This window comes from Cyprinodon variegatus, unplaced genomic scaffold (genome assembly GCF_000732505.1).
Source record: "Cyprinodon variegatus isolate N-32 unplaced genomic scaffold, C_variegatus-1.0 Scaffold41, whole genome shotgun sequence".
NCBI lineage: Eukaryota > Metazoa > Chordata > Actinopteri > Cyprinodontiformes > Cyprinodontidae > Cyprinodon > Cyprinodon variegatus.
The window spans coordinates 2,061,912-2,089,700 of NW_015150494.1; the positions used below are offsets into that span (position 1 = coordinate 2,061,912).

At 37.7% G+C, this 27,789-nt stretch overlaps 1 protein-coding gene across 11 annotated transcripts in view; it reads left to right on the forward strand.

The window, feature by feature from the left end:
• The window catches only part of LOC107081823 (RIMS-binding protein 2-like), a 139,687-nt gene that overhangs the window by 85,339 nt on the left and 26,559 nt on the right, over positions 1-27,789 (forward strand). For 10 of the 11 annotated variants that reach the window (XM_015370126.1, XM_015370133.1, XM_015370127.1 and 7 more), the window contains 10 exons: positions 3,290-3,379; positions 7,896-8,018; positions 12,238-12,342; positions 16,556-16,606; positions 16,985-17,005; positions 19,681-19,885; positions 21,145-21,293; positions 22,400-22,479; positions 24,197-24,306; positions 24,388-25,263. In XM_015370126.1, the coding sequence (XP_015225612.1) occupies positions 12,241-12,342; positions 16,556-16,606; positions 16,985-17,005; positions 19,681-19,885; positions 21,145-21,293; positions 22,400-22,479; positions 24,197-24,306; positions 24,388-25,263 (1,594 nt within the window). In that variant the 5' untranslated portion in view covers positions 3,290-3,379; positions 7,896-8,018; positions 12,238-12,240. The remainder of the gene's footprint in view (positions 1-3,289; positions 3,380-7,895; positions 8,019-12,237; positions 12,343-16,555; positions 16,607-16,984; positions 17,006-19,680; positions 19,886-21,144; positions 21,294-22,399; positions 22,480-24,196; positions 24,307-24,387; positions 25,264-27,789) is intronic. The other variant, XM_015370128.1, reaches the window with a different exon arrangement.

Consider the following 27,789-nt stretch of genomic DNA (forward strand, 5'->3'; position numbering starts at 1 on the left):
ATTATAGACATTTTTGACACCACAATATGAAGCAGACTTACATAAATTATTTAATTACTGTGAGGAGCTTTAGTGTCGTACAAATTGTAACTTTGGTCTCAACTCACTAAAGCAACTTCCCTAACTTCTAATGAACTGCCAATTAAACTATTTTAGACATTATTTCAAAAGTGACTTTCATCCCTTAAAAAAAAACATTTACAGTATGGAGTGCACCTCTAGTTGCCCTGCTGACAGAGTATTCCAACTGAGCTATGGATCTCTGAAACTCCTCCATGCGCTCTTTGCCTCTTCATCATTCGCTTATCAGGTTAGATTGAATGCCAGGAATTCCTGAGGTTATAGTTTCCCCCCCCTTTTTTTTTTTTTTTTTTTTTTTTTTGTGGTTTTGATATGGGTAACAAAAGAGAAGCATCCTACTCAATAACATGTTAAACTTCTTCCATTTTTCATCCTGAAAGCCATGTTCATTGTTAGTCTTAAGACATATTCTTGTGAAAAGCTGCAGAATGAATAGCAATGCACAGTGAAGATTTTATTATATCTATAAATGAATATAATGTTGTTATTCCTGCTTGGTTGATCCTGGCTTTTTGTTTGATTGTAACCTACCATTCTGGGAGCATTTGCTTTTCATTCAGATTCATGTTAGTATTCAAGCGAATCTGCCTCAGCAGAAAATCTGCGTTTTTCAGCTGAATAATGCTTAAAGCAGCCCAGTGAAGGATGCAGTGTTTTCTGCATGCCATTTGTTCCATCTGTGGGCGCACAGACTCTCCATAAAAATGTGTCTTGCCAAGGGATTATGACTTACATTGATCTGTTTACAGCGTTAACACGGCAACACGACAGCACAAAGACATAGCTGATTGTCTTTCGATTGACACTGTCTGTGGAATGTGGAAAGGATTTTAAACAATAGCAGTAATATAAACGTGAACCTTATGTCAGTGACAGTAAAGAGGACCTGAAAGAATACAAAAACTCATATAAACCAGTGTCCTTGAGTAAAAAACTGTACCCCTTCTGTGGAAAAAATGAATTATTAAAGCCTGTTCTGTGGTTTTGGGACACTCAGCAGTGATCACTGTTGCCCACCGGTAGAGAAAGCAGTGAGCAGTGGTGAATCTTCCCATGAGTAACCAACCAAGAGCAAACTGATGAGTTATCAAAGAGCTGACAACAGAATCCAGATTGAAATCTAAGGCAGTATATGCCTTGGTTGCTTCAGTTCACATCAGTTTTCATGACTCAATGTTAAAAAAGATTCAGGGCAAACATGAGCTCAAGGTGAAAGCCCATGTTTACCAAAAAAAATAGCATCACAAAGGCTCATTTAAGCTTTGCTAAAAGCATCTTAATAATCTTCCAGACTAATGTCAACTATTCTGTTTGGTAAGACAAAAAAGGAACTTTTTTGGAAGATATATATCATTTTAGCTAAGCTGTCCATAAGTAATGTGACTGTAAATTCTGCTTTCTACTTGTACTTATATTCAGTTCCGTTCAGTTTATTTCTATAGCGCCAATTCATAACACATGTCATCTCAAGGCACTTTACAGTTCAAAAGACCATACAGTCAAATTGATTCAAAGTTTTCTATCTAAGGAAAACCAGTTGATTGCATTGACTCATTGACTCTTCAGCAATCCCTCACACTAAGCATGCCTGTAGCGACAGTGGAGAGGAAAAACTCCCTTTCAACAGGAAGAAATCTCCAGCAGAACCAGGCTCAGTGTGAGCGGCCATCTGCTGAGGCCGACTGGGGTTCAAGGAGACAGAAGCAGAGACACAAAAAGAAGCAGAGATACAAAAAGCAACTGTAAAAGACGGATTATATAGTGCCTTTTATAACCAGTCATTCACCCACTGATAATGGAAAGCTCCAGTATAGCCATAGATGTCTTGGGGGGTCGCTGACAGAAGTGAGGCTGCTCTACTCTGGCGCCATCGTGCCCTCTGACCACTATCAGTAGGCAATGCATACAAATTGTCTTGTACAAAGATGACTGAGAAGGACATAGCTGGGGTTGAAACCATCTACCTTCCAGTTGCCCGACGAACTCCTGCATCCAAAACCGTTGTCGTCCTGCTAAACCTTTGTAACCTTATGGGTAAGAACATTCAAGTTACACAGCATCACAGTGATCTGAAATCAGATAGATATGTTAAAAAAATCCCTGATCTTAAAAGAACCCACTTAGCGAACTAGAACAGGCTAAATGGTTCAAAATGTGAAAGATTGATTGCCAGATAACACAATCAAATGAAGGCATGTGTTAGAAGGAGGGAGCTAGTTGTTGTTGTGAAAGCATGAAAAAAACAAAAAAAAAAAAACTAAAACAATTCTTACTGATAGCTAACTGATAAATAATGATAAATCAATGAACGCAAATGCCAGCGTAAATACAAAGCTTGATGACTGGGATGTTTGCAGTCTTCAGGCTGTTTACATGGTTGCATTCGTCCTTGACAGCATTTCTCCTCTGCGTTTTGTCTTTGTAGTGATTGTATGAATATTAGAAGCAGACAGGCTACAGTTTTACAGGGCTTTATGAACATCATTCATAAATCCCCAGAGTAACAAAGCTTAATCTTTTCATTTCTTCAACAAGTGTACTTCAGAATGAATTTATTTCTTTCATGTTTACCTTCATCTCGAATTCAACTCTGAAGCGTCCTTCATAAGTAAAACATAAGGCAGCCGGAGCAGGCTCACCATCCCAGGCCATTAAGAAGCACCATTTTACAGTAAATGTATCATGCATGAGCCTGTGGGTTTCCTAGCTCCTGACAACAACAACAATTGGCTAACATGCTGCTGTAGCTGCAATAAATTGCTCGTCGTGGAAAACCCCACAGTCGACACTGAAAATTGCTTCCATGGCACACTTCACATTTGTTGATTGAATGTAATTAGTTTTCCTCCTCTGCAGTGAAGAGATTGTTTTCTTTTACTCTGCACTGGGAACACATGATTTGAATGTGTGAGAGCGGAAAGCTTCACAGTTTATCCGGGTTTCTTTACACAAATATTAAAGCATGTTTAAAACTCTGACATAAAACTTACCTATATGTCAATATCATTGTTCTGCTGCGGGGTGACTGAAATGGCAGCTTCTTTCAGTTATTCTACCCGGCACAAACCACAGACCCTGAAGCAGCCTCCTTATGAATAATGGATGGGTTGTTGCTGACAAAACACTGGATTTTAGTGCATTCCTCTTGTCTAATCATGGCGACTTTTCAGGTTGTAAGCATTACTTTCTCTTTGACTCTCTTGCCTAGGAGAATGAACTTCAAGAATTCCTGCAGGAGAACAAGCACTTGAATCTTCAGTGGTTCAACAACAGCCACAAAGCATCTGAGTATGAAAAGGTAAGAGGTGAAAGAGCTTTATAGAAGGCTTCTCCCTACTCAAATACATCTTCACAAAGCTTTTAGCTTGCAGTTCAGTTTTTAGTATTTTTTACTTCATAGATCAAGGTCTTCTGCACTTGATGCCATGTGCCGCTTTCTCTGATATACTGTAACCTGGCTTCAGCTTATGGAGGACCTACAGAGTCACTGAAAAAGAAATCCAGCCATTTTAAATTTAACATTTAAATCAGACAATTTCATTCTAATGTGAAAAGCATTTTCTAATTTTCTAACATCTTAAATATATAATATTAAATAGGATTGTGTGTATGAGGAATGTATTTTCAAATCCTATTTCTAAAAGAAAATTCAAAAACCAAATTGATAAATTTGATTAGAAATACCTTTTTCATATCATGAATAACATTTTAAACGGTTATTCAGTAACGCTTTCTTTAACAGTACATCAATAACCATATAATAATACGATAATAACATAGCAAGTCACACTAATTTACTTTATTTTCATTTATTTTTTCATTTATTGTTTATTTGAAAGGGGACAGTGTACATTAATCAACATTAAAACAATGTAAATATACCAAAGTTAAATAAGGAGTGCTAATTTTCATCCGTAGTCACCCAGCCAGGTATAAAAAAGGCAACCTTAAAAATAAACACAAGTATCAAATCACAAGATAAAATTACAATACCAATTGCATAAAAAACATTATGGTTAAGAAACACAATTCATGTAAAATAATAAAAAATTAATGGTAAAATTATTTAAATACACACAGAAAACCTTAGTGCCCACAAATTTGGCTCTCTACAAGCCATTTTTTTGCATTCTTTTTGAATGAAAAGAATGACAAAGAGTCTCTGATGGTTTCTGGCACTGTGTTCCATTGCTGAGATGCTCTTACGGAGAAGACAGCCTGACCAAAGGCTGTTTTTCTCCGGAGGATGATGCAGTCTTCCCTCACTGCCCCTCAAGGTTACCCTGACCTCACTTTGAAACAAGAAAAAACTTTATATTTGTAATTACCCAACAATGAAGTAATTACCGGCAAGTAATTATTTAGGCCTTACATAAACATATCACCAGAATGATTGACAATTAGGAGGACCATTTATTTTGATGATCCACCCGGAAAAAGAGCATCCTCCACTATACCTTTAAATATTTCCTTATATTCTTAAAAATAGTAGAATTTTTCTTTACTACATCATTTTTTATATCAGATATTAATTTATTCAGTACCTAAGTATCCTTTTTATAAACTGCAGTTTTAAAATATGAAGTTTCAGCGCATGGATGACTTCAAGCTGCTTTAAAAAATACATTTCAGGTTTTGTCCTTTGCAAACATCTGTTTAGGCGGATTCCTGTGATTTCTAAAGATATAAAAGTCTGCCTTTTAACAAACCCATTTTTATTGCTTCCTCTATAATTGAGCTCAGACTGCCAAGGTCAGGGTAGAGGGGTAGGTTTATGTACACTGACTGGTTGGTACTGTGAGGCCATGTGCTCAAGCAGACTTACTAGAGTGTGTTTTGATTTGTTAGTGTTTGTACAGTTTCTCTCCTTGAGGAATCATTAGTCATTCATGGCTGTTCTGAGGACGGGGTTTTACCACATTACAGCTGTAGGGGCTAGTCAACTTAGCGGCGATTAGGGGCCATTAAAAGTGCTGACTGAAAATACTCCCTCTTTAGAGAGAGAACAAGCACTGCTGCTTAGACTTAGTGGAAGCATTTTAGATCTGGTTTCTTTCTTTAGATTATGGCATTAAATACCGTCTTAAAAAATATCACTGGTTAAAAAAATGAACTATTTATTCATTTTCAGTGGATTTTTTTCAATAAACCTTCAATACTTCACCTTGAACATCATATTTTTCTACTTTACCACAAACTTCAATGTGATTGGTTTTTATTCAACACATCATCAGAAACAAAATATAAATGCTTTTCTTTTGTTTTCCCACAAATAACATTCTGGAAAGTGTGGCACGGATTTATTTTCATCCTGCTTTGTTCAAAAGCAATCCTGTGCAAACAGTTTGCTTTACAATCGTCCTCCTGAATGGAGTCCATCTGTGTATGATCTTGTTTTAGTATAAATCAGGCTGTTTTTTTAAGCCCTCGGAGCTTCGTTGTAAAATTATTAGAGAACAACGATGCATGTGCAAAATCTCTGCAACCACAAAACCAAGCAGCTAAAACGGATCCTGGAACTCACTCCACAGAGGTTACACAAGCACATTCATCGTGATTCATATCGCCAAACACAAAAGCTATACACAACAACAGGTGGGTCTTTGACTTGCAATGTGTTTAGTAGGCTGAGCCTCCATGGTACTTAAAAACCATCAACTCTCCAACTACAGATGGCCCCAGTGTGAGCCAACATAACTGACAACTACTTTTGAATAGTTAGGTGTCATACGGCTTCAAAAAATATGAGGCGACTTAAGCCTGTTCTGTAATTAGAGAAAAAACTGTGCTATGAAAATCCTGCCAGACAGGTCAGGGATGAAGAGGTGGAGAAATTTAAAGTGGGGTTTGGTTATGCAACAATGTCTTAAAGAAGCAGCCAAGAGGGTCATTAAAAAGTTTTTATTTTAATAGTTTCTGTGTGTGTTTTTTTAACCCTCTAAGACATTTACATCCAGAGCTATACTAAACTACACATCTGTGGTTAGACTCAAAAGCTGCAGTTCAAAGGTGATCTCTAATTGCTCATTAAAAAAGCTTTAGCTACTTTGATAAAAATGGAAAATTTTTAACCTCATTGTGCAAAAGTAGGAAGAGACAAGCACCAAAACACTTGTTATAATTAAAGTGAAGGGTAGTCCTATAAAGCCTATAAAGTGGGAAGATCTGAACTACAACTTTCAGACTTATTCCTAAAGAAAACAAACTAATAAAAACATATTTTGCCCCTAACTTTGATTAGTTTGTCAAATAAAATACATTGAAATCTGAGGTTATATCACATTGAAAGGGTGACCAAAAGGTGGCCACTGAAAAAAAAAGTAAAAACAAAAAAAAAATACAGAAAGAACAAAACCCATGGGATGTCAGGGAAAACACATATGAGGAGCAGAGAAAGAGTGACTGAACAGGAGGTGTATATATGGGAGACAGAAACAATGAGAGGACTAATTGAGCAAACGAGGAACAGGTGTGGACAGGAATCTACAAGGGAGGGTGGGGGAGGGAGACTGGCACAAGAGAGCAACAGAGAGTAAACAGGAAGTACATAAGAACTCTAATCCAACAAAAAAGAAATAGAATAACACAAAATAGAAATAAATCCAAAGAAAACTCAAAAAGAAAACTTAAACACAACAAAAAACATGACCAAAAGTGTGGAAAACTGGAATATGAATATATTTCCAGGGCACTAAAACCTGCTTCTTACTTCTACTGTACATCATCGTTTACTATGGGATGAATAATAACAAAAAAACAAAAAACTGTTATTATATACCAGCTCACCTAATGCCACACATCATGCTTATTTCTTCTTGATACTGTTGTACTGATCTATCATGCACGCTGAGCTGAAAGGCAGGTTTCCAACTAATAATAAAATCCGGGCTTGAGAAATGTGGAGAAATCCTGATGAAAACATAGAGGAAGATGAATGAAGACTTTTGCAAGTTTTTGTCTGCCAGAGGACAGATTTGTTCTGTATTGCAATGTTTAGCCATGCTTGATAAAGTCACAAAACAAAGCAGGCATGAAGATGAGATGTTTAATCCTGCAGTCAGTTAGTCCCAAAACAAAAAGGTTTTTAAAAGGAAAAATGAGCGCAATAACTGTGTGGTTATCCATTTGTTACAGACACTGTCATAGAGTTTTATCTGGTGACAGCTATCACAGAGTGAAAACCCTTCTTTTAAGAAGCAATTTTAAGGCAGCAGAAGCAACTTTTCCGCAGTTCCTGTAATGATCTCATTTTTTCACGCTATCTTTTTTTAAAATATATTTCTTTTTGCAATAATAAGGAGGTGCCTGCCATTCGTACCGGTCAAGTGTCAATTGGTCTCCGTTTTGGGAATATTTTGTTACCAATTTGACAGGAGATTACTTTAAATAAATATCTTTATTCTACTAATGGTCAAAAACAAAACAAAGCAAAACAAACTGTTGTCTAAATGAAATGGTTTGTTCAGATATTTCTTCTAGTTCGATCGGAAGTCGTGATCTTTTATATTTAAAAGGATTCTAACAAAATAAAAGATGATTTAGAGAAAGTTAATAGAAATTAGAAGTAATGCAGAGATTTAATATTAAGATTAAAGCTTTTTTTATGTGTGTTCATTTCTTAAATTCATTGAAAACTTAATTATGAACTGCAATTGAAGATAGATATAAAGTAACAATACAACAGTATGGTACAAAATACAGATGTCATTTGGCAAAACCTGAAATCGTGATTTAAAGCAAGAATCTACCAATTTGATGCTTTTGGTCTTTCAAATTTTCGCTTCCTCCGTATCTTGTTCTTCCCATCTGAACAGGTGAAATCAGAGTATGCCCAGCTCAAAGAGCGGCTTGGAGTTGTGACGCAGGAGAGAGATTTAGCCCTGTGGGAGAAGAACCAGCTCCAAGGCAAACTGGAGAACCTAGAGCAGGTGCTGAAGGTAGGAAAACATCACCCAAGTGATGCAATTATCTGCCAACTGTCTACCTCTGGATCAAGTAGTCGCTCCATCCAGGGCTCTAATTCAGTACCTTTTAAGGAGCCTAACTCTCTTCTAGCACCTTCTCTCCTACCTGTGCCCCCCACCTTCCCCCTGCCTCCATATGCTGCTGTTCCTCCATAGTGTCTAATTTCCTCGACATGTCTGTTGCTTTCCAGTGCCGTGTTGGGAGGTCTGAGCCGGAGCTGTGAAAGAGCACAAGCTGGAAGCAGTCTGCCCTCTTTACTTGCCTATGTCACTCTTATGTTTTCCAACTTCACTGGATCTTTTGCTTCCTTCTCCCCATCCCCTCTCCCCCCTGCTAGATCTCTAAGGTATCACTGCTATGGCCACCTGTTTGGGAGCAGCCTGAGTTATTCCCTTCCTTAATGTTTTATGTCAGTGGCTGTGCTTTTGTCTCCTTTTATCAGTGTGATGTTTATCAGATTAACAACACAGCACTGTGGAATGTGATTTATGCATGAGGCAGGATGAAGAGTTTGGCTTTATGATGAAAGGGGGGAGGAAGAGGAGAGAGAAAGGCTGGGTCACCATTCACAATAAAAATGTCACCTACAAGTTTGATGACATTACCTGTTTTAGAACCTGATTTTCACTAGCATGAAAAAGTCATTTGCTTCTTTCACCTTAGAGGGTCGATGATCTACACATTCTGGAAGCAATGATGCGACTAGATGTCACAGGCATCCTTTGTCATAAAGGGCCTAGCATTCAGTCCCTTCTTTGTATGGCTTCCTTGGTTGATATGGATGATCACAGGCAAATGAGCACGCTACACAGTTTGCTTTACCTTTTAATATCACATCAAAGCCTCCAGTTTCATAATTTAAAGACAAGATCTCTGAGGAAAACCTTTAAAGACTCCCATTAACCAGACCTTAAATGTGATACATAAAGGTGGCAGCAAACCTGGAGGTTCAAGTACTTACAATGACTAGCAGGAGCATTTATGTCCCTTGAAACTTTTCACATTTTGTCATTTTGCAACCACTTGATTCATTGAGCTCTATTTCAATATTAGGTAAGGGAGTTACACTCACCGGCCACTTTATTAGGTACCCCATGCTAGTAACGGGTTTGGACCCCCTTTTGCCTTCAGAACTGCCTCAATTCTTCGTGGCATAGATTCAACAAGGTGCCGGAAGCATTCCTCAGGGAGTTTGGTCCATATTGACATGATGGCATCACACAGTTGCCGCAGATTTGTCGGCTGCACATCCATGATGCGAATCTCCCGTTCCACCACATCCCAAAGATGCTCTATTGGATTGAGATCTGGTGACTGTGGAGGCCATTTGAGTACAGTGAGCTCATTGTCATGTTCAAGAAACCAGTCTGAGATGATTCCAGCTTTATGACATGGCGCATTATCCTGCTGAAAGTAGCCATCAGAAGTTGGGTACATTGTGGTCATAAAGGGATGAACATGGTCAGCAACAATACTCAGGTAGGCTGTGGCATTGCAACGATGCTCAATTGGTACCAAGGGGCCCAAAGAGTGCCAAGAAAATATTCCCCACACCATGACACCACCACCACCAGCCTGAACCGTTGATACAAGGCAGGATGGATCCATGCTTTCATGTTGTAGACGCCAAATTCTAACCCTACCATCCGAATGTCGCAGCAGAAATCGAGACTCATCAGACCAGGCAACGTTTTTCCAATCTTCTATTGTCCAATTTCGATGAGCTTGTGCAAATTGTAGCCTCCGTTTCCTGTTCTTAGCTGAAAGGAGTGGCACCCGGTGTGGTCTTCTGCTGCTGTAGCCCATCTGCCTCAAAGTTCGACGTACTGTGCGTTCAGAGATGCTCTTCTGCCCACCTTGGTTGTAACGGGTGGTTATTTGAGTCACTGTTGCCCTTCTATCAGCTCGAACCAGTCTGGCCATTCTCCTCTGACCTCTGGCATCAACAAGGCATTTCCGCCCACAGAACTGCCGCTCACTGGATGTTTTTTCTTTTCGGACCATTCTCTGTAAACCCTAGAGATGGTTGTGCGTAAAAATCCCAGTAGATCAGCAGTTTCTGAAATACTCAGACCAGCCCTTCTGGCACCAACAATCATGCCACGTTCAAAGTCACTCAAATCACCTTTCTTCCCCATACTGATGCTCGCTTTGAACTGCAGGAGATTGTCTTGACCATGTCTACATGCCAAAATGCACTGAGTTGCCGCCATGTGATTGGCTGCTTAGAAATTAAGTGTTAACGAGCAGTTGGACAGGTGTACCTAATAAAGTGGCCGGTGAGTGTATTTCATACTTTATTTATGTCGTAACAATCCAATCAAATCATGAATACATATTGGTTAAAAGCTTTCTATCTAACCCTCCTTGATTAGCAGGTATTAACAGGAGACATTTGCTTGCATTGTGTCGCTGACCTTAATTTTTTTCAGCAATCTCTCATACAGAGCATGCATGTAGCTACAGTGGAGAGGATAAAAGATATCACTCTTAAAATCCCCACAAGTTCTCCTTTCTGGTAATCCAAATATTGTGGTGCTGCTTTGATAGCCAAGGAAAAAAAAGCCAGCTGCGTGATTTGGAATCTCCTCCTGCTGTGAGATGAAATAAGACGCAAAGTAGGTGATGACATCATCTAGTGCCTTTAAGGCAGCCAATAATTGCAGAGGAGTTGGCATCACTGCTCCATGCGCACTGCAGTCAGTGTAAAATGGAAGAAAATCAGCTTTGAGATTAAAAAAGTTGGACCCAACCAGTGTGACCTTGGCAGGAGGGGGGAAACCCTGGGTGTAATTTATTAATTATTAATTTATTATTCTAAAGACACCAGTGGAAGAGAATGTCCCAGTAAACAAACTGGAAGTCTCTTGCATCCTACTAATGGATTGGGGGAGTGATGGCCTAGTGGTCTGCTCTAAGAGGGTTGCAAGTACCCGGTTCGTTCCCCACAGCCTGTAATCTGGGTCCCTGAGCAAGACCCATAATCTAAGTTCTAATGCAGTGTGAGATTACGAAAGCTCAGTTATTATTCAATTACCGGTATAATGATTATATTAATAGATTTCAGATCTTTTAAGATTTCACTATATTTAGTTAAACACATCCTCCCAGCATAAGTTTTCCTGTTGTTGCTGAAAAACTAAACCCGGAAAGAAAAATTCGGCCCCTCCTGTTTTTCCTTTATAGGAATTTTTCTCTTTAAGGTTTATGTGCCGTATTAGTTTTCCTCTTTATATGTAGAGGTCATTCATGTAACAATCTGAGCACTGATTCTCAGATTAACAAACTCTTTCATCTGATCTTCTTTTCTGATAAGTTCCCTGATCTCTGGGAGGCTTTATGTTCTCAGATTTTTCCATTTAACCTCTGAGACCTTCACGGAGCAGCTAAATTCATTCTGGTCTTGAATTAAAGAGATGCAAAAGTCTAATTGCTGCTTTTTATCTACAATTCGTTTAATGTCTAAAGGCAATTTGATTCCATTAAACTTGATTTAGTTCAGTGGCTTCATGAGACTAAAGTGGGCTTAACATACATGAACCCTAGACTTTCAGATATAAATAAAATAACTGTGTTTGACGCAATGAATTCAGTGGTTCTAAAGCAGGCATCCCCAAAGTCTGTCCTCAAGCGCCGCTGTTCTGCAGGTTTTAGAGGTTTCCCTGCTCCGGCACTGATGTTCTTAATTCAAAGCTGATTAATAGGCTTTTGCTCAACTGCAATCATCATAATCAGCTGTGCTAAAGCAGGGAAACCTCTAACATTTGCAGGACATCGGCCCTCGAGGACCGACTTTGGGGATGCCTGGACTAAGATATCAAAGTGTGAAAAAAGTTCAAAGGTTATGAAAGCTTTTGCAAGAAATGTACTTTGAATTTGCTTAAAAAGCAAAGCATCTCTAGTCTTCATTAATTTGCTAAATTGATTTTAAATTATTCTTTACTCTGCCTTACATGCAGTTTGTCTTTCTTGTCGTTAAAGATATAGTTATTTTGGTACCCAACCTCTATTTATTCATTTGATAATAAGCTTATATAAATGTATTAATGTAAAGATTTGAGATGCTTTTGTTTTTTTTTTTGGAAAGAAGAGACTTGCTAGATTTTTGCTCCACTAATAGCACCCCTCTCTGCCGCCTCCCCCTGATGTCTTCTATGTCTGGCTTTCCATCCCTACATCCTTTGTGGACAGCATATGCGAGAGGCTGCAGAGCGAAGGCAGCAGCTAGAGTTGGAGCATGAGCAGGCCTTGGCTGTCCTCAATGCAAAGCAGCAGGAGATTGACCTTCTGCAGAAGGTAAGTAAAGTCTAAATGTATAATGCTCACATCACCAGAGGGCCGGCCTTTTTAATTGTAGCTGTTTGCTTTAATTTTAGTAGGTGTCATAGATCAAAGAGCATTTCAGTGCACACTACTGTAATATATACTCTGTAAGAAAAAAAGGCAAAACTTCACTAAGATAGTCCTTGGATCATCCAGATTTCTCTCTCCATAGGTGACAATCTTTCACTTTCTGATTTTATCACCACAGCTCCAATAGTGCCTAAACTGAACTCAGAAATTTTTGACATTTCAGGAACTCTCCTCCCGCTTGTTTTGAGCAGCCTCGTTGGTCATTCATGACACAAAGTAGATATGACAGAAAATAATAAAACAAAAAGCCTCTCTCGGCCACTTGATGGTAGAGCCTCCCTTCCTGTGCACTGGAGCTGACTGTAATGTCACAGCGAACCCAGCAGTGGCTGAGATTGCTGATAGTGCGAACGTGATAGGAATTGTCACCAGCGCCATCTCTAGAAAAACAGTTTTCTACCACAGCGTTTCTGTGGCTGTAGCGCCCTGACTTCACAGTCAGCTTTTTACAGGCTGTAGCTTTCAGCTTCCTTTTTTTATTTTTTTATTTCTCATTAACAGACGCTCATTACAGCCTTATCGTCCTTCAAACACTGCCTGCTCACTGTGTTCTCCTAAAATGTTATCCTGCAAAGGAGATTTATCATACTGTAAAGTCCACACATGCTCTCATAATCATGTGAAACAGATGTTTGTAGCTAACGCAAGAGAAACGTCATGTATTATGGTGGGGATTTTTCTGCAGTCAGAGTGTTTTATTATGATGTAAGGCTCATTCTTCTACATGCACTGCAGAAGTGTTGGTAATTACTGATGTAAAAATAATATTCAATTGGATAAAAACTATGTTTGTTTGCATAGCCTTAGGAAATGTTATTTTAAATTACTCCACTGAGTAATATTCTAAAGCAAGTAATTATCCAATGGAAGGAAGAAATGAAACACGCATAACAAAAAACTATAAATCCTTATTAGCATGGCATTGAAGATATGTCAACTTCCCATTAACATATTTCATAATGTATTTATTGTGTATGAAGAGCTGCACTCCGGTCTGTTTCTGTTTAAGAGAAAGTACAGATAAAAAAAGGTCAGGAATTCTGATATATTTTCAAACAGTGCAAAAGTTGTGATATCTCCAGTTCTTTGGTGCAGAATCTCAAATAAGTATATAATTAATGGTATGGTATATTTTATGCAATCATTATGTCCCATTACAACTTCAATTTACAATCCTTTTTTAGGATTTTTTTCAGGGATAGACCAACAGAAGGCCACGTTTAACTGTAAAGTGGAAGGAAAACATATTTTAATTCCTTTTTCCATTACAAAGAAATCTGAAAGGTGTGGCTTGCATCTTTATTTAGTCAACACTTTGAAAATAATGCACAGCTCCTTTGGAAGATTTATTTACAAACTATGCACACTTCAGCTCATTCTTGAAAAGGGTTAAAACTCAGTCAGATTTGATGGGTAGTGTTTTTAAACAGGTCTTGTCAGATTTGTCTGGAGTTTAACTGGAGCAGTTAAACACATGACAGTGATATAAAATGTTATTTTATAGCTCTGGCTCTGTTTAGTGTTGTTAGGCTACATTGTGATGAACATCTTATTCTGCCTCAAGTCAGCTTGTGTTAAAATCATGCATTTGACTTCTTTAAATGTTCATTAACTCTAACCAGTGTCCCTGTAGTGAAAAGTAATCACCAAACAATAATGCAACCACTACCATGTTTCGTGGTAGTGGTTCATGTATGCTCTTCATAATTTGCTTACAGACCAAATGTTTCAGGTTAGGGTTGTCTCTGAGGTGAGGGATTGAATGGAGCAACTTAAAATATCAATATGTATATTTTTTAACCATATTATTGCTCTAATCTTCACCACAAATTTCTCTCAGAACCACCTAATGTTCTGCTGGGTATTCCTGTTGTTTCTTACTATTATTCACTTCAAAAACCTTCACATAACAGCTGGATTTATAGAGATTACACTATGCACATTGACTGACTTCTGAAGACAAATGCTTGTGCCAGATTTTATTTTATTTTGCAGATTTTATTTTGAGATATTACATATCTTGTATTAAGCAAGTTAAAATGGCCTTCATAATGGATATTCAACTATTCTATCTCTTTATTACTTATCAGAACATGCACAAAGGGGTATTTCACTTAATTCTTGCATGTTTGAGTAATCCTCATGATTTCTCTTCTCTGAGCAGCAGCTGCTCCCTATCCTAAAAAATCAAATGGCCAAGAAAAGGTATAGGAGGAGCTGTCTCTAATCGCCGGCTTCAGGAAAAACATACGTTAAATGTGACGCACCTGTCGTCTAAACAACACGCTGTCTTTGTCTAATCAACGAGCAGTGATGTGAGGCAGAGCATAATCATTTCTGCATAAAGTTGACATGAGGTGGTTATTTAGCAGCTATTCTGCACAGGAACAGTACCCGTTCTCTTAGGCTCCATCCCCACAAAGCTGGGTTTGAGTATATGCGACAAGCTTCATGGTCATATCCAACATTTAAAAACCCCTTGTGTAAATCAGAGCTGTCTAGGTAAGAGAGTTCTGGCATCTCCATAGACAACAATAGGCAACATTTCAAAGAGCAATGGTGATACAGGGAGTTTAAATAGTTGAAGGGAAGTTAGCCACTCACACTAGCATTGCCATAGACTTTAGGAGAGCATGGCAGTTGTGCATGGATGCATCTATATGCGATTTTGAAAACTTAACCTAACTTGGTTTTGAAATGTAAACAGACTGTTAACATCTATAAATAATTGAAACAGGCTCTAGATAAAAAAAAAGAAAAAAAAGAAACCTCATTTCACATGGCTAACAACTGAACTATGAGAGCTCTCGCAAAGCAGTCTGGGATATATCTGTTTGTCTAGTGACCATGGAGGATCACTTTTCAAGGTGCTTTGTCGGAAATTTCCAGTCCTTATATAAGACAGTGTAACCCCTATATAGTGTTCTCTGTAGGGATTAGGGCAAACGTTCAGACACAGCCTTAGTCTTCGCTGGCAGAACTCTCCTACTTAACAGTTCTTAATTTAATTGCTGGCTAACAAAGAATCCAACGACTGCCCATTCCCAAGAGGCAGACCCGTCCGGTTTAATTTGCATGTTTTCAAAGCCAAAACAAGGCTTTGTTTTTGGTCCACTCTATAAAGCGTCAAACACAACTTTATTTCTGAAATTTTTAATTGAAACAGTTTCCTGGATGGGAAGCAAAACGTCTTCAAACTTGAAAACAAAGTCCAGTGGATTGTTTTTTTTTTTACTTTTTTGGAATGACAAATGAATTTGAAACAGACTTCAAATTTTGTGGATTGTACTCTTACTACTCATGCCTCTTTCACAGGTCTGAACAACGTTTTTTCTATCTTCTGCATTCATTGCTTACATCCTACTTCTTCCTTCCTTTACCTTCTTTACCTGTGTGGTAAAGCTAGGCGCATCCTCTGGCTTGTCATAAGTAGGCCACTTCATTGCCCATTACAGCTCTTTCAGTTTCAGAGTTTCATCTTCACACTTTAGCCTTTTTTAATTCAGACCTTGTTTGGATAAAGCCAAATATCTTCCTTTGTATTTGGAGGAAAGCAATTAAAACCTCATAACAAATGAATACTCTGTAATGCCAAAGGTCACATTTCATCATATATATACCTAAAGTTGAACTTAAACGGCTAAAAAAGGATGTTAAAAAAAAGATGTTTTCCTTCCACATCAAAATGCTTTGTGCTGGTTTGTCCCATAGATTGTTATTAGTATATTTCATTTTTTAAGATGTATGAGAGGAAACTGTTCACTGTTTTGTTTTCCTTTTGTACAAGTTCTGACAAATGCTTTAGAAATCTTTGATGTGAGAATGTATAGAGAGCCATAAAATGCATGGAAGATCAGAAATGGCAATTGTGAACATGATTTCTGATTTATTAATTAATTTATGTGGTTTTATTTTGCTGTTTGTTTTTTGTTTGTTTTTTTTTAGTCTGATGTAACTTGAACGTCTTTCATTTTTCTATTGAGTTCTTGTTCCTTTGAAATACCTCTATACTGTTTGTAAAGCCTTTCTGTGGTTTACTGACTTTAAACTGTAGTACAGAGTGCTACATGAGTGAACTGCCCCCTGTGTTTCACAGGCTCAGGTTGAGGCTAAAAAGGAACATGAAGGCGCTGTCCATCTGCTAGAGGTGAGCGTCTGGACATGGGCTGGGGAGGGATGGGGGGGAGTGATGTTTTTGTATGGCCGCTGCATGCAATTGACTGAGGGTGAATTTCTGATCTTTAAAATCTCACTTTTAAGTCCTTAAAGTCATGTGTTATTTTATTAAACTGCGAATGAAATTATTCTTGTTTTGCATTTTGGATGCATATGAAGAACCTGTTTGTATTACCATTTTTGTTAAAGGAAGAAGAATCTCTTGATATTTTATTCTGTGTGTATGTTAGTTTAAATCTAGCTGAAATGTTTTTTTTCTAGTCTTGGAAATGTGTTCGAGTGATGAAATATTTAATTTCTCTCCCTACATCTCTCTTTATTCTATGGGTCTATGTTTATGCTTAAACAGAACCACTTGGACAGCATGCAGGTATTTCAGAATTGCTTCCTTGTTTCCTTTTATGTTTTTGAGATCAATGCTAATATAGTACAGCAGAATATGCAGTCAAACGGGTTTAGAGAAAAGATGTGTCACCAAACTGCATGAATAGTTATTTATTAGGTACTTACAGTATAGCTGAATCTTAGTGTTAGGTGCTCTAAAGCCTATTAACTATTAGTTTTATAACACTGGGATAACCAGATTTCAGTTTTCAGAAGATTTTGAGGTTTCATTTAAGTAAACTTTATGGCTTTTTTCAGAAAGCTGTGTGTCATATTTCTTTCTTTTTATTTATTTCTTTTTTTATAACTTAGCTTAGCTTGCTGCACAAATAGGATATCAGTTTCACTTGACCGTGATTAATAATTCAGCTACACTATATAGTTTATTAGAAGTTTCTTCTGTTTCCCTTTACCTGATTCTTTATAAAACTTTACAACTCTTTGGAGCCTGACTATTTCCACGTGCCCCTGTTAGAAAAGGACATTACATCTTTTTAAGTTGTTTTTTTTAGTGACAATAGACTGCTTAATAACATGTTGTAAACCCTCTAAAATATAAAGGAGGCCCTGATCTCAGAGAGAAAATAGTGATTTATCCCTACAGAGTATCAAAAAATAATTCTCAGTGCTTTAGTTTTCCTTGTTTTAGGTTACAGCTTTATTCCCAAATTAATTAATCTTATTTTAAACACAAACATACCTGATGACTTTAAAGTTAGAGATGTTTCATTTTGCAGAAGACAGGCAATGTACAGAAGTCTTCAAAATCTTTACTCAAAACTTTATGTGATGCTTTTTAAGTCTTCTTAGAAAGTAAACCATAAACTGATGACGCAGTAACTCTATCTGTAGAACCTCTCCAGCTTCATCAGGCTGGTTAGGAGATGTTTGTCCCATCTATAGATTTCTCCCAGGATTTTTAATTAAATATGAGTGTTCTCTAGCTTGGTTAAGGCGTTCACAGACCTAAAGCTACTTCTTTAAAGTTTAAGACCAATTCTCGTCCTGGTCGAGGGTTCGGAGAACAGTACCCAGGGACAGGTTTTCATCCAAGATATTTCTACTTTCCTACATTTATCTTGACTAGTGGTTTAGTTTCTGTGGCTGGAAGCTTCCGTCATTTTCACGATGACGTTGGTCACATCATCCTGAGTTGTAGATGGTTTCCTCCATCATGATTCTTTTTTCCTGACAAAGAGTTCAATCTTTGTCTCATCAGACCAGCGATTTGTATTAGTCCTGGTCTGAATCTGAGTCCTCCTCCGCTAAGGTCCTGCTTCTCCAGTCGCTTGGTTTAGCTTGCATCCTGGCTCTTGGGAGAGTCCTGATGGTCCAAACTCTTTTATTGAGGGATGGAGGCAAGAATACGCATTGTGACGAAAGTAGCAGACTTTGTCCGTACTCTTCCCAAGATCCACTTCTCGAGATGGCTGTGTCTCAAAAGCCAGCTGACGAGCTTATTGCATTTCTCTCATAACCAAATCTCTTTCCCAATAAGGCATGTAACCATCTCCTAGTCCTCTGCTCCTCCATATTCATACATTTCCTTTGGTAAAAAGAAAAAAAGGAAGGTCAGTTTCCTTTGAAGCCTAATATGAAGCCTTACAGGCAGACTCAAGAAATGTGCCGCTTTCAAACACTCAGACCTGAATGTTTAAGCAAATTATATAGAAAAGGCCTATCTTTGTGTTGCAAATATGGAAAATATTTTGTTTCCATAAAATGTACATTTACATTGCTTCTGAAACCTAATACAGAGTAAAATAATGTAATTCCTCTACATCTTTTGTAGCCTTGCATAGTGAATTTTATTAAGCATGAGTGTCTGCATTTAGTAAACCATCTGTTTGTCTTCATCTAGCATGTGTTTTTTTTTAGCAATGACCTGCATGTTTAAGGGTCCAGCATGTGCAAAACAGCCCAAACTGAAGCTGTTTGTGGGAAAAGTTAAATAAAAAATAAAATCCCAGTGCCTTTCAGAGCGTCTCAGCTTCAGACCTCTTAGAAATGATTGCTGATGGATTTCATCATTAGATGTGTGAAAACATGCTGCAGCACCTGGACTCACCTTTATAACTGCCCACACAGTTACACTGTGTAGCTTGTCATGTGAAGTTTGTGCCTTGGCCTTTCCTGCTTTTTAAATGGATGATAACCATTTTTTTCTTCCTGCATCCTTCCTAAAGTTCACAACCAACAAATTTAAACTTCCTGTACATTTTTCTTTCAGGTAGACATTTAATAGCGTACAGACATACCTCTGGCGGAGACTAATTAATCAGCTTTCAATTTTAAATTGTTGGTTTTGATCTTTACATGATAATTAGAAGAAAAAACTGAAGTTTCGTAACTTATTTAGTTATTTAATTATTTTGCTCACTTAAAATGTTATTTTTTTCCATTTTTCTTGATTAATAGTGTTTGTTCTGTAGTGCTAAATATTATGTCACTTTTATGATTTGTTATCAGTCTGATATTTAATGCCATTTAACATTTCATTTGCATGCCTGCACATTAGTTCAGCATGTTTTCAGCATGTTCAGTGTTCTTAATGTGCAGCCCTTATTTTTGCACCTTTTTGTTCCCCCCTCTTAACTTGCTTCTATCATGTGTCTCTGTTTTCCCGTCTTTTTCTCTGACTCTCCCCCATGGCGCTCTCAGGCCAAAGTTCGAGAGCTGGAGGAGAAATGTCGGTCCCAGAGTGAGCAGTTCAACCTCCTCTCAAAGGAGCTGGAGAAGTTCCGGCTTCAAGCTGGGAAATTTGACATCCTTAGTTCTGAACCCATAAATCTGAGTGAATCACCAGGATCCCCCAACAAATCCTTGTCACAACTCCTCAATGGATTGGCTGCCCCAACAGAGAAAGGTGGGAAAAATCTTCATGATTAATGTTGACAAAAATGGTTTGGTCATCATTTCTAACTTATAGCTGTGTATTACAACACATCACTTGGTAAACTCAGTTTGGTTAAATGTTTCAGGTTATATACAATAAAAGACCAAAAAAAAACATTTGATTGTGATGAAATAAGACTATATACACCAAGCATCCATCCTGACACGGTTTTAACTTCTTATTTAGCCTTAATAGAACTCCAGCCCCAGGTGTGATGAGCAAACATAAACAGATGTGGAGCCATCTGTTGACAATACCACAGAAGTATTAGAAATCTAGATGGTGAAAACTAAATAGAGTCCAACCCTCCTGCGAGTCCTCACAGTAAAGCATCCACTCATTATGGTTAGTGTTGCACCGATACTGATACCAGTTTGGGGCGGAGCCACTAAAATGGTGGTATCAGTATCGGCGAGTACCAACAAATATGGCACCGATACCATTTTGAGAGCCAAAAGTTTATTCAACTATTGTCACCCACTCCTGGTAGGCAATAAAAAGTTCTACTGGATTCACTTTGTATTAGTCCTCTTCCTGCTTCACAAAGGTAGGCAGCAGCTTGACAAAGCCATGATGGCAATTATTTGACATCGAAGTAGTATGCAGTTCTTCATATATTCACACACATCAATTGCAAACATATGGTATCGGTAGCGGCCGATACTGCACAGCCGGGTATCGGTATCGGGGCCAAAAAATGCCATCGGCGCAACATCAATTATGGTCAACCGATATTAATTAAATTAACTGATCTACAGCAACTCTTAAGTTCGAGTGAACCCAGAGCTTTCTATCAGAACATCAAGGAAAAAGAAAATCCCAATCCTAGCAAATTCAAACAGGAAAAAAGCATCAAGGAAAGAATCAATCAATCAATCAATCTATCTATTTATAATATTGTTTGTAATTAGACTGTTGAGATTAAGATAAACATTGCTATCATTAATATCAGTATCAATATGGTATTTAGTATTTACTAATTACTGAGCAAAATAAAGGAAAAGTAAATTTAATAACTGTGAAATAGCGTGACCATGCACCATTAAAAAAACAAACTTATGCTGATCAGATGAAGACGTTAGATTTTCTTTACAATGCGTCTCATTCCTTTTTGTATTAAAAACCTAATCAGTACATTAAGTACATTGAACGTAATGTACTGATCACATTGTTATCAGTTGTTATTTTGTTCTATCAGGATCTGATGGGTGATGGCGTTTGTTCCACAGGCAATGAGGGTCCAACAAGCAGATCTTTGATATCTGAGTTCATTCGACCACTCCAGATCAGTGGAGACAAGCCCGAGCTCCTCTCCGTCAAGCCAACATTCCTCAGTCGCAGTCGAGCCAGCAGCCCAGCACGAGCTTTCCTCTCTGAGGTACTCGTCGGTATCCGCTCTGATCCTCCACGGTTCTTTATCCAATGTTCCTCTGTTCCATATCCTGTCTACTCCCTACAGTAAAACAAATCTGACAGATCCAGTCTGAGTGCTATGATGAAACAAGGTGGATATTTCAGTTAACTGGATATGCTATAGACAGTTAAGATGAAAATATTAGTCATTTCACTCAATGCTGATAACAAAATAAAACTGATAACAATATAAACTGTTGAATTGGAAATCCATAAGTGCGATGAAATAATCCATGTCAGACAGAGCTTGTTGATCAGATGAGAACAAAGCTTAGTTCCAGCATGAATCCTTATTGTTTATTTGTTTTTTTTAAAGAGTAGAGTTAGCTTGGTTTTCTCTTATTTTGAACATTTAAAAAAGCAACATAGTACAAGACGTTTTTTCCCACAAGAACAGTTCAGAAACTACGGAGCCCCTAAAGGGGAAAAAAAAGAACTTTTGCGAGATCCCGCAATAGTTTTGCAAGATCTTGCAAAAGTATTGCGGGATCTCACAAAAGTTTCTTTTTTGCGAGATCCCGCAATAGTTTTGCAAGATCTCACAAAAGTATTGCGGGATCTCGCAAAAGTTTCTTTTTTCCCTCCATGTCCCTTTAGGGGCTCCATAAGAAACATCTTTTTCAAACTTATTATTTGAAATGAAAAATTTTAACTTCAGATAATTAAACTATGAAATAGGCAAGAGCCTTAAGCAAGCTTTTTCCCAGGAACAAGTTTTATATTTTTTAGTTTTATATTTGAACCAAGAGGCATGTCCAACACTACACTATTGCTGTGTTTTGATCAGCAGCTCTGTTTTTTTGTGTTTTTTTTTACCTAATCTCTCTCTCTCTCTCTCTCTCTCTCTGTTTTAAAGCTAAGTGAAAACAGCCAAACCACTAGTCTAGAGAATACTTTATTTTTGTAGAAATGTGTTTGTTTTTTTATGAAAAATGCAGCAACTGATATTATATTGTCACCCATAAAACACCATATCCTTTTCTCTAAATGTGATTCTCTGGTCGGCTGAACATGACGTGAAGGTTAGTTCACAGCGGCACAGAAAGCCGGATTATGTGTGTTGTTTTTCAGATGGACAAAGAGCTGAGCTCAACTACCAGGTCCAAACCACGATTCACAGGGAAGGTCCGTCTGTGTGTTGCTAGATATAGGTGAGATTATTAAAGGCAACTTTTGGGGAGGTTTTAACTTCATGAATATTTTTTTAGACATTCTCTTTTGATTTAACATGGCATTTTTGCTTCTTTATTCTTCAGAGCAAAGGAGGAAAATTAACCTAATAGAATAGAATACAAAATCAGAAATTCAGAAGCTCAAAGGAGGAAATGGTTGCTCCTTTTTTGCTTTATATTGCTATAGAAACTGCTTATTTTGTTCATAGTAGTTATTCCTAGAGTACGTAAATGAAATAAGAATATCTCTAGAGAAGAATTTGTGGTTGAGGGGTGCAAACACACTGCAAATACATATAATTACATAGATCTGCTGCAAAGACAAAAATGAGACATGCACTAGCAAACACACAAAACACACGTGAAGGAAAACATTGCAAAAGACAAATGGTGCAAACACAAAAAAAGAGAGATGCAAAGTGCAAACAAGCCGCAAATGCAAACCCGCTGCAAAACTTAAACGATGTCTACACACAAACACAAAAAATATAAAAGGGGATAATGCAAGTAGCGGAAACAACTGCAAGTTAAGAAAAACTGAAGACAAGCACTGCATAATGGAAGAGCTCCAGACCACTAGGGGGAAACCATCATCAACTCATTTGGAACCAGACCTGGAGTAATGATATAAACACAATGTTCAGAAACATGTTTAAAAAGGTTCAAAGACAGATGGACCTTTTCTTTCTTCCCTCAAAATGTCTTCTTGGTAGGCATCTCATCTACGTTTCTTTGCAATTTGTCTGATTCCTAATACCTCAAATTGTACCTCATAAATCCCTTTGCTAAATGAAAAGTGGTTACTTAAAATCCTGCTTTTTTTCCCTATCTCCTTCCTTACTACCAGGAGTGTTCAGCAGCATTTATCATATGCCAACCACCAAAGAATTTCCACATTTGCATAGTTGTCCTTACTGATTTGCACTATTTGGAATGACTCATTACTGTAGGTCGTAGTAAAGTCTATGGTCTGGTCCTATGCACATTGATAATTGTCTCCCCCTAGTGTTCTGGAACCCTTCCATTATGTAGAGCGAACTGGAAACATTTTTTCACTTGCAGTTCTTTAAGCTACCTCCAGTATTTTGTTAATTGGGCTTGTTCATGCTGCTTGTGTGTAAACCTCATTTAGTATGCATTTTGTTACAGGTTTATATTTGCAGCATTTTTGCACTTTTCTGCTCCCTGTTTGATATGATCGGTGCATTTTTTTATTTGCTGCATTTATTATGCTCCTTTGTAGCATTTTTGCTTGGTTTAGTGTTTGCAGGCCTAAATTTGGCTATTGGTTATACTTTTTGTATTTCCTACACAATAATGTATTTGCATGATGTTTGCAACCCTCAGCCTCTGTATTCATTTTTTTCCCTGATTTATCTCTAAAAGTGCAGCTCTTTTTGGGGTATGAAAGGTCTGCAATGGTCAGTATTTAACATAATAGCAACAAGAAAGATAGCAGTTGTCGCCAAGTGTTAAAGAGTTGCCAGCTTCAGTCCAACTGATTAGTTAATGCAGCTCATATTACTAGAAGTTATGCCTGCTCTAATGCAGCTGTGTCAGGACACGGAGTTTCATACTTTATTGCCTGTGATGCTTTATTACCACAGACCCATCATAGTGTCTTTGCCGGTCTTAGTGTTGTGCCTGATCATATTATGGATAATGTATCATAATTTATGTATGATAATTACTCTAGTTACAATCCATATGATGGGCCTAATGAGCACCCAGAAGCAGAGCTCCCCCTGGTGGCAGGGAAGTACCTCTACGTTTACGGAACGATGGACGAGGATGGCTTTTACGAAGGTAAACTCTAATTTGAAAGTTTTTCTGTCTTTTCTACTTTGTCACACTACTGAGCCTTTTGTAATCATTTATTTATTTCAGGGGAGCTGCTGGATGGACAGCGGGGACTCGTCCCTTCAAATTTTGTGGAATTTGTTCAAGATGATGAAACACCGTCTGTCCAACGAAGAGACACGACAGTTAAAGAATCGGGCTACCTCAACCATAGTAGCCTGGGGCCTCAGCGACTTTTGAGCGGCAGCACTGGAACTGGAACAAGCATAAGCAGCCTGCTATCTGACAGTAAACTGGACTGTTTAAGCGCTAGCAGCTTGGGCATGGACCTCCTGGGCTCCTCCAGCAATGGGACCGGAACCTTGGATGTCAGTATTGATGAGGTCGGTGAAGACATTGTGCCTTATCCCCGCCGCATCAACTTGATCAAGCAGTTAGCCAAGAGTGTGATTATTGGCTGGGATCCTCCTGTGGTCCCACCGGGATGGGGCTCCATCAGTGGCTACAATGTGCTGGTTGATAAAGAGGTCCGGATGAGTGTCCCCTACGGGGGCAGGACAAAGTCCCTTATTGAAAAGCTCAATCTTGCCACCAACACCTACCGCATTTCAGTGCAGAGCATCACAGACCGCGGCCCATCAGATGAACTTCGCTGCACTCTTCTTGTGGGAAAGGATGTAGTGGTGGCACCTTACTACCTGCGGGTGGACAGCATCACTCAGAGCTCTGCTGAGCTGTCTTGGATGCCCAGCAACAGCAACTACAGTCACACTATCTTCCTCAACGGTGCAGAGTATGACATGGTCAAGGCTGGGGGTTACAGGTACAAGTTTTTCAACTTGAAGTCCATGACAGTTTACAAGGTGAAGGTTGTCGCACAGCCACATCAGGTGCCTTGGCAGCTTCCAGGTGATCAGCGGGAGAAGAGGGAAATATCTGTGGAGTTCTGCACTCAGCCTGCAGGTCAGCCTCTGAAAAATACCTCACATTAATACACTCACTGCTCCTGTTGCAAAGCATTATTATTATTTTATTTTTTTTTCCTGCATGAATGCTTTGCCAAAGTTAAACCTGTTTTGATACTGAAATAAATAACTGCACATAGTGATGTGTGATGTAGTGAGGGTCTTGCTGGTTCGCTAGTTTCTCCATGTAGCAAAATTACAAACTCAGTTTTAAGTCCTTGTTGGCATGGTTTTTGAAATGTTCTCAGGATGTTTTATGGAATCTGCTAAGCTGCTTGTTTTGTTCATTCATTTTTCCGGCCACCTTGATACACAGTTCTTAAAGTCAAAATAAGCTTAAAAAATATTTAATACCTATTCTTTGCAGTTCTTTAAGTGTTGGGAAATAGTAAGTTTGATATTTTCTATTTATCTTGTTTTTTTGTTGTTGTTTTTTTGTTTAATTGTAATAATTAGACAATTAGACAACAACAATTAGATAAAATTTAACTAAAAAGCAGTATTGCTTTTAACATGTAAAATTCTTTAATATGTTTGGGGTTTTTCAGGTATTTAACAGACTAATCAATTTTAGTAACTTATTGCACTTTATATCTATGGCATATTAATTGTTTTTTAAGATATTTATGCCATAGATAGTTGATAGATTGACAACATAGAAGTTGTCAATCTATCCAAGTCTTATAATTTTGGATCTATCTAAAAAATCTTGTTGATCTTGGTTTGAGGTCAATATATTAATGCTCTCAACTTCCATATCAATTTGTTTTTTTTTTGCACCATGTTTTTTATCCATCACTTTTAACATTTAACCACTGCTGTACTTCATTTATGGTCTGAAAAGCTATACTTAACAAGATGTTGTATACACTCTGTGTATACAAAATGACAATAAACAGTGTCTAAGTCTAAGATAAGTAATAATAAGCTAGAACCACTTCTGTTAGATTATTTATCTTATTTAGAGAATATTTCACTCAAAATAATCTAACAATCTGCCTGTGCATTAAATACACTTGGTGAATTTGTTTGGGGGAAATATATGTCCTGTTTTTACAAAATCTTTCCTAGAGCAATTGTTTTACTTCACTGGCAGATTATTGCATGTATTTTAAGTAAAATCACCTTAAAATAGAGGTCTGCTGTTCCTCAGTATATTAAATAAACTGTGTATATAACTGAACTGAATTAGATAAAAGCTTGTTAGGCAGTTAAAATTGAGATATTTTTTACTTTTATTTTTAATATTTTTATTCAGTTAGACAGATAAAAATAATCAAATATTTAGAAGTAACTTTTTTTTTTTTTACAAAATCCTGAAAGGTGCTTTTCTGTTCCCACCTGTGTTTGCCATGAGTGATAGAGGCTCCGGTGGCACCTGTATAATACAGCATTGCTTCTGTTGGGTCCGCTTAACTTAAAAAGGCTACATAAGTACAGGCTATTTTATATAAAAGAAAGCTCTTAATCTTAATCTAAAAAAAAAAAACATTTAACAAAGTTGCAAGATACAAAGCAAGGAATCGTGAATTATTTTCCCTCCAGACTCAGTATCTCTAAGTTTTTGAAGGTAGATTTTTGTCTTTATCATTCAGTAACAATCATCTATCAGAAATAGCTAAAAATAAGTTCTGCTTCCCAAACCTTGCATGCAATATAATTTCCCGCAGTATTTGTGAGCTCCCACTTAAACTGCTTGAATTCAACCAATCACATTGCAGTATTATGGTTTAAGGTGGAACTTAAACCGTAATATAAAGAACATTAAATAAACATCGCAGTGCTGGAAGACATGCGCACGTGTAACTGCTGCTTTCACATTTTTTTTTGTAAGAATCCATCATTACGTACTGTACATCTTTGAAAGAAGAACAGCAGGAGTGTTACGACTATTAGTTGCTGTAGTTATTAATGCTGCTATTGCATTTGTTACCATTATTGGCTGTCGTTTCACCCAATCAGCTTGGAAGGTTGCTGCTGAATGTCCCATTCAGATCTATCTTGTGTGGAGCTTAAATAAGTGCTACACATGATCAATCTGGCTTTCCAGGTTACTGTGTCCTACTTTTGGCTCTCCACTGTTAAATAATCCTCTCTGACTTTTGATGAGCTGTAGACCTTAAAACCTCAGAAAAAGGGAGAGTTTGTGTTTGGTGAACAGTTTCTTCGATGATTTTGGAATATGCTTGGATCAGTATCTTGCTAAAAGACTCATTAATGACCAAGTTCTAGTGTTTGGAATAGAAACAGGAGGACACCTTCAAAGATCCGATGCTCCATAGTTATCCGTCAGCCTAAGGGTGCTTTTTAACTGCTACCTGTAGTCTTTTAGGCCGCAGCTGTTATTATTTAAGAAATTGAATAATTGAAGGATGTTCTTTCATTAAAGCATTTAATCTATAATAAATACTTTTATCAAATGAACATTGCTTAATGAAAACAGTTTTAAAATTAGTATTGTTATATATATATTTATATATATACAGTGGGGCAAAAAAGTATTTAGTCAGCCACCAATAGTGCA